Genomic DNA, 11,437 nt, shown 5'->3' with positions numbered 1-11,437 from the left:
TTAACCCGGCATGTGGAACAGACGCTTTATGAAAATCTAAACAAACCATCAAAGGATAATCCCTCGTCATAAATCCTAGTCCATTCCTCGAAAGGACTTAGTTAGGCAAGACCTACTTTTCCTAAAACCATGTTGTTCATCACAAAAGAGTTACACTCAAGAAAATTAACTATTTTCTGTCCAATAATCTTCTTACAGTTTGCACACTTGTGACGTAATTTATCTCCTTTCTTAAATATAGGTGTCACATTCACATCTTTCCATATGTCCAGTAGGAATCCACGATCCAATGATTGCCGAGTAATACAAGGGCAAGCACGCTAGGATGTGTATCATCAGGACCCACGGCCTTATTAGGATTCATATTTCTTAAATTTTCAACATCTTCTGGTGAGCAGCACGTATGCTCGCCCCTCCTCCGGTGACCTTTACCAGGTTTTCTTTATAAAACAGACTCAAGCCTTCTGAAAAGTAACAGCACATCCAGGAGCACCAAGAAACCACCAGGTCGTGGATGGCAACAGCCCAAAGCAGACAACCAGTTATACACACTATGAAGTGCTGCATTCCCACAGTCCTGGAATACAAAAAAAAAAAAAAAAAACACGGACAGTTGAAAAATGTGCCCTTATGGCATTAGTCCAGCAGAGGGTGTTCTGATAGTACTGATTACAGTGCTGTCAAGCAAGGACGGGGACCCCCACCACACCCTGGTCACATTAACTCGTGCTGCATCGAGTAGGACTGTATTTGACAGATTCCATCATGCAACGCTCTCGAGTCTGTCAATCCCAAAGAGTAAGTTAAATTCAGCTCAATCAATCAGAAAAACACCAATTTAAAAAAAGAATCAGAGTGCAGAAGTTCCAACCTGATGTCCAAAGTCCCGGTCCTGACTTAGACTGGATATTGGTGGTCTTGTCCCCATCTGTAGTTGTTTCACTAAAATGCACAGCAGTTTTGAGTTTCTACCAAACTACATGCTTGGTGATCAGAGTGAAGCCCAAAATGAATGAATGAATGAATGAAAACTGTTTATTTCGAACATTTGATACAACAACAATTACAAGATAGATCAGTAAAGACAACAACAAAAAAGTTCCTACTGTGTACCCAACATGTCCGAAAAGGGGTAGGGTGAAGCATCAGCTTATTTATCCCTACCCCTTCTTCCCCACAACCAGTAATACCCTTTGCCACATATACACATAGATTCCTACACACCTAAACCGATATCAATATATATATATATATATATATATATACATATACACTCAACAAAAATATAAACGCAACACTTTTGGTTTTGCTCCCATTTTGTATGAGATGAACTCAAAGATCTAAAACTTTTTCCACATACACAATATCACCATTTCCCTCAAATATTGTTCACAAACCAGTCTAAATCTGTGATAGTGAGCACTTCTCCTTTGCTGAGATAATCCATCCCACCTCACAGGTGTGCCATACCAAGATGCTGATTAGACACCATGATTAGTGCACAGGTGTGCCTTAGACTGCCCACAATAAAAGGCCACTCTGAAAGCTGCAGTTTTATCACACAGCACAATGCCACAGATGTCGCAAGATTTGAGGGAGCGTGTAATTGGCATGCTGACAGCAGGAATGTCAACCAGAGCTGTTGCTCGTGTATTGAATGTTCATTTCTCTACCATAAGCCGTCTCCAAAGGCGTTTCAGAGAATTTGGCAGTACATCCAACCAGCCTCACAACCGCAGACCACGTGTAACCACACCAGCCCAGGACCTCCACATCCAGCATGTTCACCTCCAAGATCGTCTGAGACCAGCCACTCGGACAGCTGCTGAAACAATCGGTTTGCATAACCAAAGAATTTCTGCACAAACTGTCAGAAACCGTCTCAGGGAAGCTCATCTGCATGCTCGTCGTCCTCATCGGGGTCTTGACCTGACTCCAGTTCGTCGTCGTAACCGACTTGAGTGGGCAAATGCTCACATTCGCTGGTGTTTGGCACGTTGGAAAGGTGTTCTCTTCACGGATGATGCGAAGGAGATGTGTTGCACTGCATGAGGCAAATGGTGGTCACACCAGATACTGACTGGTATCCCCCCCCAATAAAACAAAACTGCACCTTTCAGAGTGGCCTTTTATTGTGGGCAGTCTAAGGCACACCTGTGCACTAATCATGGTGTCTAATCAGCATCTTGATATGGCACAACTGTGAGGTGGGATGGATTATCTCAGCAAAGGAGAAGTGCTCACTATCACAGATTTAGACTGGTTTGTGAACAATATCTGAGGGAAATGGTGATATTGTGTATGTGGAAAAAGTTTTAGATCTTTGAGTTCATCTCATACAAAATGGGAGCAAAACCAAAAGTGTTGCGTTTATATTTTTGTTGAGTATATATACACATACATATATACATACACACATCAACATACATACACATATACATACACATATATACACATATACATATATACACATATATATACACAAACATAAATATACACCTACACATACCTACTTACATACAAAATACTATATATTTACAAGCCGAAGCAAAAAACAAAAACACCCTAACCCTCATTACCCTTCCTCCTCCCTATACCCAGAAAAAAAACATATTTTTGTACCGCTGTTTGAACTGGTTCATGCTTGGACATTGCTTGAGCCCCACTCCCAATCTGTTCCACATCCTCACCCCACAGACAGAAATACAGAAACCTTTTAATGTTGTTCGTGCCCACTGATGCTTTAAATTAAATTTCCCCCTCAGACTGTAATCCCCTGATCTGTTAAAAAACATATTTTTAATATTTGCTGGAAGTAAATTGTTTATTGCTTTATACACAATTTGTACTGTTTGAAAATGAACCAAGTCTGTGAATTTTAAGAATTTGGATTGTAAAAATAGTGGATTTGTATGATCTCTATAGCCAGTATTATGAATAATTCTTATAGCTCTTTTCTGCATTACTGATAGTGATTGTGTTGTACCTTTATAAGTATTACCCCATACCTCTGCACAGTACTGTAAATATGGTAAAACCAGTGAGCAGTAAAGAATGCGGAGTGAGTTGTGGTCCAGAATATGTTTCGCTTTGTTTAGAACTGAAATGCTTCTTGACAGTTTACTTTGTATATGTTTTATATGAGTCTTCCAGTTTATCTTATCATCTATTATCACCCCCAGAAACTTATTTTCATGTACCCTTTCAATATCTACCCCCTCGACTTGTAACTGAACCTGTATGTCTGTATTACAATAGCCAAATAACATGTATTTTGTTTTACTTAAGTTTAATGATAATTTGTTTCTGTCAAACCATATTTCAATTTTCCCATTTCTATACTGATCCTCCTCAGTAACTCCTGCAAATCCCCCCCTGAACAAAAAATGCTTGTGTCATCTGCAAATAATACTAATTTTAATATTTTGGAAACATTGACAATATCATTTATATAAATTAGAAACAGTTTTGGACCCAATACTGATCCCTGTGGGACGCCACAAGCATTGTCCAAGCATGATGATGTATATTCCCCCAACTTCACAAACTGTTTTCTGTTACTTAAGTAGCTTCTCACCCAGTGCAACACCAACCCCCTAATCCCATACTGTTCAAGTTTATTGATTAATATGTCATGATTGACTGTATCAAAAGCCTTTTTTAGGTCTATAAATATTCCAACTGAATGTAATTTGTGGTCTATGGCGTTTGTAATCTCCTCAACTGATTCTATTAATGCAAGTGATGTTGAACTATGTGCTCTGAATCCATATTGACTATCAGTAAGTAATTTATGTTTATTTATGAATTTGTCTAATCTATTATTGAATAACTTTTCTAATAATTTGGAAAATTGTGGAAGCAAAGAAACAGGTCTATAATTTGTGAAGTGGTGTCTATCCCCAGTCTTATACAGCGGCACAACCTTAGCTATTTTCATTTGATTGGGAAATTTACCGGTTTGAAATGATAAGTTACAGATGTATGTTAATGGTTCTACAATCCATTCAATGACCTGTTTTACCACCATATCAATTTCATTTAAATCGGTAGATGTTTTATATTTACAATTATTCACAATGTCTATAATTTCATTTCCATCCACTGCTGTGAGGAACATTGAACAGGGATTTCTTTCTATGAGATTATTATCCCAATCCTCAGGTTGGGAATCGGGAATTTTTTCTGCCAAGCTTGGTCCAATATTTACAAAAAAATTATTAAAACCGTTGACTACCTCATCCTTATTTTCCTTCTTGACATTATTATCAATGAAATACTGAGGGTAACTCTGTTTTTTATTAGCATTTTTGATAATGCTATTTAATATATCCCATATTCCTTTAATATTGTTTTTGTTATTATATAATATGTTCCTATAATATTCCTTCCTACATACCCGTATAATATTAGTTAATCTATTTTTGTATTTCTTATATCTATTTTCTGCCTCTTTAGTCTTTAGTTTTATGAATTCTCTATACAGTGTATTTTCTTATTACATGCATTTCGTAACCCTTTCGTCATCCATGGTCGAGCTTGGATTTTTGTTTTCTGTAGTCTTGTTTAATTGGACAATTTTATCATATAATGATGTAAATATTTGTAAAAAAGTTTCATATGCACTATCAACATCACTTTCACTGTATACCTTTTCCCAGTTTTGCTCCTGTAAATCCTTCTTTAGTGTGTTCATGTTTTCCTCTGTCCGCACTCGCCTGTATTTTATTTTCTCCTCTGGCTGATTCCGCCGATGGTTTCTATTATAAACGATGAAAACTGGTAGATGATCACTAATGTCATTGATTAATAATCCACTCACAGTGTTATTCTCAATATCATTGCTGAATATATTATCAATTAAGGTGGCACTATGGGATGTAATTCTGCTTGGCCTGGTGATTTTTGGATATAAACTCATACTGTACATTATACTGATAAATTCATCTGTTATTTTATGCTTATTTGGATTGAGCAGATCAATATTTAAGTCACCACAAATGAACACAGTTTTTTGATTAGTTTTTGAGAACATTTTTCCCATACAGTCAGTGAATGTTTCAATACTAGATCCTGGTGCTCTATATATACAGCTGACTAATACATTTTTGCTTTTTTCTTCACATATTTCAATAGTTATACATTCTAATAAGTTATCAATCACAGTTGTCATATTGTCTACTGTTTTATAATCCATGTTCTTATCCACATACACAGCCACTCCTCCTCCACTCTTATTCTTTCTGTTTACACAATTAAATTCATATCCATCCAGTTCAAAATCCATTCCTTTATCTTCATTGATCCATGTTTCTGATATAGCAATTATGTTAAATATTTTTTTAAACTGACTTAAATATTCTTTAATGTTGTTAAAGTTTGCATATAGACTTCTGCTGTTGAAATGGATTATTGATAATTTGTTATCTGTTTTAATGATCCGATTAAACTGTTCATCTGTATAATAGCAACAACTGTCATTGATATTTGAGAAGAAATTATTGTCCGGGTCTATATCGTGCTCCAAGTCCAGTACATTGTGGTCTGTGTATTTAAATGTTCTCAGTTCTACTTTTCCATGATCAGCAATCCTTTGAGTTATATCCTTCTTGTCTCCAGATGTAGATGAATAGGTAGTAGATGAATAGGTTCCTCTGGTCTGTGTCATGGTGTTGTGATGTGTTTGTGTCCTCATACCTTATTGGTCATATCTGTCCAGATCCTCGCTTTAAGAAACACTATTGTTCATATTTGTCCAGCTCCTCGATGTTCCTTATTGCCATGACTTTTGCTTGTTCTGGTGATCCGTTCAGTTTGATGAATATTTTACAGTTTGAAGTCCATGTGTGCTGGATTTTTCCCTGTTTCTTCAAGAAGCGTGCTTTCCTGGCGATGTCGGCATTCCGTTTGGTGAGATGTTCATTGATGAATACGTTTGTCCCTTTCAGTTTTCTTCCTTGTTTTAACAGTGCTGTTTTGTGTTTTCTGTTGATGAATCTCATGATGACGGTTCGTTTATCACCGTCATTTCTCCGGGGCAGAGGGTGGCACGCTTCAATGTTATTTAAATCCATTTCTATACCTTTAGATAGGAGGAAATCAGCAACCTGTTTTTCCACAGAGCTGACCTCCTGTTCACTGGGCTCCCCTCCGCTCTCATCTGTTACCGCCCGTGCGTAGGACCGTGGTTTGATATGAAGACCTGTGATGATGACGTAGTTAATTCTGGTGTACTGCTCCAATTCAGCCACTCTATTTTCCAGCTGCACCAGATGCCGGTCTTTCTCGGCATTCTGGAGCCGTAATGCCTTCACCTCCTCCACCAGATCCATGATTGATTTCTGTTGCTGCTTCACAACAGAAATCTCCTCTGATAGAAAGTCCAGAGATTTTTTAATATCGTCACCTTCCTCCACTGTCAGAACCTTCTTAGGCCCCATGGTCGGCTTATGAGCAGCTTGTCGATCGCCGATGTTAACAGCCTGCGTTGTTTGTCACCGGGATGGATCTGCACTGCGCTGGTGCCGCGCGGCCTCGGTGTTTCCGCGCTGATGGATCCGCGGCTCTAATGACGCAGCGCGCGGCCTCAGTGAATTCACCACGTTGGGCCTCGGACGTTGTTGCTGTCCAGTCGCGGGGCTAAGTTGCCGGTTGAGGTGGTATTCCCACTGTCCGGGTTGGCAAACACCGGCGTGGCAGATAGCAACTACAAACACCACCTCTGAAAACTCAGGTACAAACTTTTTGCAGCTCGCTCTGACGACACGCAGCTCTGACTCTGACTGAAAAAATTCCTCAGAAGGTTATCCCTTAGTTCTTAGTTAGTTCAGACTGGGAATCCAGTCTGTGTGCAATAAATCAGAGTTAAGAGCTTTTCATAAAACTACAGCCCCCCCACCCCCCCTATAAACAATCTTCTTTCTATGATGTCATAAAGGTCCTGTTGTTTAATCATTTTTACTGCATTGTAATTTTGCAGTAAGAAATGTTGGAGTCACTCCTGCGGGAAACCTGTTCATTTAAAGGATTTAACGGTTTCTCCTCCAGAGTGGAAGAGAACCCTTCTTCACTACTTTGCCAGAAGGCACATATGGCAGACTCGAGCCTGGGTTGGATCCATTTTCTTGTGTGAAAATCCTTCTGGTGTTCACTCCACCCTGAAGCTGTATCACTGGTGATGAAAGTCTAAACTTGCACGAGTCACAGAACATCCCTGGCCATCTTGGTGGCTTCCCTCATTTCTTCTTGACTGCATATTTGGCCCCCTCAGGCTACTGTAGAAAACACCACTTTCACACAAATGTGCAGTGGGAACCCAGCTGCTACCATTATGCATTGGTTCTAGCTCCACCCATTTCTCAGCAAACTCTGAGACATAGTCTCCTGATCACCCTGGTTTCTGACCTGGATCCCACTGGCCCGTTACACCGGGGCGAACAGGAAGAAGTGATTTGCTTTTTTATTGGGTTCAGCAGACGATAAAAGGTCAAATTTCCAGGCCAACATAATGGAAAACACTCATTTTGCAAAACTTATGGTCAAAGGTTGGCAATTTCTTTCCTGGGCCTGGTTTCATAAAGCAGTCTAACCTCTTAGTCAACTGAGGTTAGTCACCCAACAGTGACCACCTAATCTCTGTCTCACACTGACGGCTAAATTTATATCCATCTTAACATTAGCCAACAATTTTCACACGCATAGCGGCCTCGCGAGTGCTGTTACCAAGAAACAGCTCCAGTGCACGAGAGTTTTGTTTACTTCCGCGTTGCCCGTCTGCTACAACCATGGCCAGAACTGGGCCATGAGGACAAGTGCTCCCGGCCTCGGCGTCCAGTCCTGGAACACCCGCTCCCGCTGCAAGTCTTTCCTTCCTTCCTGCTCCATTAAGTGGTGGTACATGGTAGCTTCCATTTTTGAGGTAAGTCACTGATGTTTTGTCAACTAAGATCAGCCTCCTCTGTAGCAGGCTAAAATCTTCAGGCGACAAATGGCTTTATGCAATGACTAACGTCAAAAAAATGACTGAGTTTAGTCAACTAAACAAGATTAGATTAGACAGAACTTTACTGATCCCTTAGGAAGACCTCAGGGAAATGGAGGTTCCGGCAGCATTGTATAGTAGCACACAGGGTAAGAGGCACACAGAGTATCTATCAGAAGTGAAAATAATAAACTTGCAAATATAAATAAAAATACTGCTCGCGAACAATGGGAAAATATGTGTAAATCAGCAATGTCTACCTCTTGTTCTTCTTATTGGAGGGAATTTTGTTGGAAATGTTTGGTCCGATTTTTCATAACCCCAAAACAACAAAGGAGAAATTCGGGAGCTGTTAAGTGTTGGAGAGACTGTGGGGACATGGAGGCCAACCACACCCACATTTTTTGGTCCTGCTCAAAAATTGCTGGATTTTGGAACAGTGTCATACTAGAAATTGAACGGATTATGGATTTAGAACTGTTGCAACCCATGTCGACATTATTATTAGGAGACCTCCCAGAGGAAATTACAAAAAATGACATCTAATTAGAATGGGAGCTGCTGCCAAAAAAATGATTACCCAAAAATGGCTTCACCCAGATCCACCAACGTTGGAAGATTGGCTGAGAAAACATGAAGAAACTCGCAAGATGGAAAGACTAACATGTATGCTTAGACTACAACCAGATCTCTATGTAAGAAGGTGGGAGAAATGGCCTAATTTACATGGATCTGATGAATGATTGATCTTAAGCTCCTTCCAAATGTCATATAAATTACTGTTCATAAAACTTAAGTTTTTGCTAATGTTCATCCCTGACTTCTGTTTATATCATTCATCGGATAGATTATGTTACAATAGCCGACTGTTAATATGTTGTTTTGTCATTGTGAAATTATGAAATGTTTGTATAATCAATTGTGAAACCTAATAAAAATCAAAAGTATTAAAAAAAAAAATACTGCTGGCTACTGGTTTGCAGCCGGTCTGCTCTGTGTCAGTCTGATCCCGTCAGATCTGGTTAGTACTTGGATGGGAGACCTCTTCGGAACACCAGTGGCTGTGTGCGTTTCTCCAGGTCAAACTGGAGTCGCATTAGGAAGGGCAATCAGCGTAAAACCTGTGCCAAATACCGATGCGGATCCGGCTGTATCCGCTCTGGTGACCCCAAACAATACGGGAGCAGCTGAATGGACAACAACTGCTCACTACTGGTTTACTGCCCACTACTGTTCCTCCCCCCCGAGTGAGGAGCTGTGAAACTGGGCCCAGGAGTATTAGTGTGAAATAACAGGCATCAATGAAACCATTTCTTTCAGACTTTTAATGTATGCTGTCAGTTATACAGCGAATATGAAAAATACAAACCTGTCTTTATTCCAAACAAAGGCGCTGCAAACAAATAAACAGGTATCTCGTGACAAACCCCAGGACCAGGCAGGCCTCACCTTTACTACGAGGACCGCGATCAATGGTTATTTTCACAAACTGATTCATCAATGGATTATTTTCTCAAGCGTTTGGTCCATAAAATGACAAAAAAAAAAAAAAACACAAAAAACAAACAAAAACAAAAAAAGCTGAAAAAAATCTGCCTGTGTGCTACCTACAGGCCAAGATGATGCCGTCAAATGTGTGGTTCTGTCCACAGACCAGAGAATCTGGTTATTGCCTTATAGGGTGAGAAAAACTACTAAAAAGAAAAAATATTCACTTTTAAGAAGCTGAAATTAAAAAAAAATGTTTGTTTTTTCCCCATCACCAAAGCTAAAAATAAAAAACTAACTTTTTTTTTTTGTTGATGCCAGCCACCTGTACAGTCAGAGAGAAAATGATGTTATTTTAGAACATCTCCTTCACGGTGTGGTGTCAGCGGGCCGTGAACACCGACGTGCCGCCGGCATCAGCTGACATCATCGATCCAAAATACTGATTCATATTTTAGAGCTCCGCAGATTCAAAACACTACAAAAGAGGGAGTGGAATGTTTGGTGTCAGATTATTATTAGTAGTATTATTAGAAGCAACCGAAAGGTCAAGAGTTACCAGCTGGCAAAAAAAAAAAAAAAAACTGTCAAGAAGAGGAAGCTACTTCAATTAAAACTCTGTGTCGAATAGGAGGAAAAAAAAAAGCACAAATAGAAGATAAACCATTAAATTTAAGACAGCAGTTTAGTTTTGTCTCTGAGCTGCACAATTAACCCCCAAACTTATTATAAAAAACACCCCAACAATTGAAAATGTCTTTTGCTGAAACTTTAACATGAAAATGTGAAAAACAACAGAACATGACTACTGCTGAAAACCTGCAAAGCAAGAGTGAAGTGATTTACACGCTAACAAACGGCGCTTTGTTCCGCACCCACACCGAAAACACTAAAACACTAAATGTGCATGTGGATTGACTTCTGTGACTGAAAATCATCCGAAGATCAAGTTGAACATGACGCGTCCAGGAGACACCAACGGTATTTCCGATTCCCAAATTCTGCACCTCGCACGCTTCGTTTTACCGCACGGCGCACCGACCGATGAAACCATGAAGCCTGGAGAAAGGAAAGTCCTGCCGTTCACAAACAGACCTAGAAAGAGAGCAGAGAAACACGAGCCGCTGCACAGCTGAGACCGACTTTTGACATCCAGCTCCCCCTCTGTCTGTAACCTTTTCTTGTTGATGACTTTGCTCACCTTGGCTTCAATATGGCGCATAGCGTGCCGCATAATGATCCTTGGGCCGGGCAACGCCGTAGGAGCTTCTGGAGGCCGACACCGGTGACAGCCGTGTTCGCTCGTAAGCATAGCCTGCTGCAGACACTGGCACTCGTCTGATCGGACTGCGGTCTCGTGCATAGTATGAGGCAGCTGATGGTGGCGCCACTGGCCGACGATCCACGCTGGAGACTTTTGACAGGGAGGCAGAGGGGGGTGGGGGTGGAGGAGGAATATAGGGCATACGGCGATCCTCGAAATAGCTCGAGCCATAAGAGTAAGATCTGTACTTGTCATAATAGTCAACACTACTATAGACACGATCAGGACCAACTCGGACGTACCTATCCGCCGGCTCAGGCCCGTAGCCACTAAGCCGGCGAGAAGGCGGTGGTAATCCGCCTAAATAACTAGCTCGACTATACGCAGATGCTGGAGGTGCACCCATCCGGTAGCTGCCAAAACCAAAGGGACCACGTGGGAGCCCGTGACCGCTGCGGCCTCTCGAGTCATCGCTGTAGCTACCGTTCCTATTGAATGGACAGTCTTTTGACCAGTGACCGTGTTTCCCGCAGACATAGCAGCCGGTATGCTCTCCCATTCCTGCGCTGGTGCGAAGCCGACTGGTGGACAGCTGTACGTTCATCAGCTTGCCTTGTGAGGAGAAAGAAGACACGCATGAGACAGCTGTCTGCCGATGAGCAGCCTTTTAACCGACTAGAAAAACACCTTCAATGTATTTCACC

The 11,437-nt window shown here is 40.8% G+C and overlaps 1 protein-coding gene across 1 annotated transcript; it reads right to left on the bottom strand.

Annotated features, from left to right (window-relative positions):
• Positions 1 to 9,738: 9,738 nt before the first annotated feature.
• LOC117505706 (RNA-binding protein 4.1-like) lies at positions 9,739 to 11,368 on the bottom strand. Its single transcript, XM_034165263.1, has 2 exons — positions 10,671 to 11,368; positions 9,739 to 10,564 (listed from the first exon to the last, which is right to left on the bottom strand). The coding sequence occupies exon 1, from the start codon at positions 11,335 to 11,337 to the stop codon at positions 10,678 to 10,680; it is 660 nt and encodes a 219-aa protein (XP_034021154.1). The 5' UTR covers positions 11,338 to 11,368; the 3' UTR covers positions 9,739 to 10,564; positions 10,671 to 10,677.
• Between the last annotated feature and the right edge of the window lie 69 nt (positions 11,369 to 11,437).

The sequence above is a fragment of the Thalassophryne amazonica genome, unplaced genomic scaffold, assembly GCF_902500255.1.
Source record: "Thalassophryne amazonica unplaced genomic scaffold, fThaAma1.1, whole genome shotgun sequence".
NCBI lineage: Eukaryota > Metazoa > Chordata > Actinopteri > Batrachoidiformes > Batrachoididae > Thalassophryne > Thalassophryne amazonica.
The sequence above is the reverse complement of the archived record's forward strand: the minus strand, read 5'-3'. Positions and strand labels throughout refer to the sequence as shown.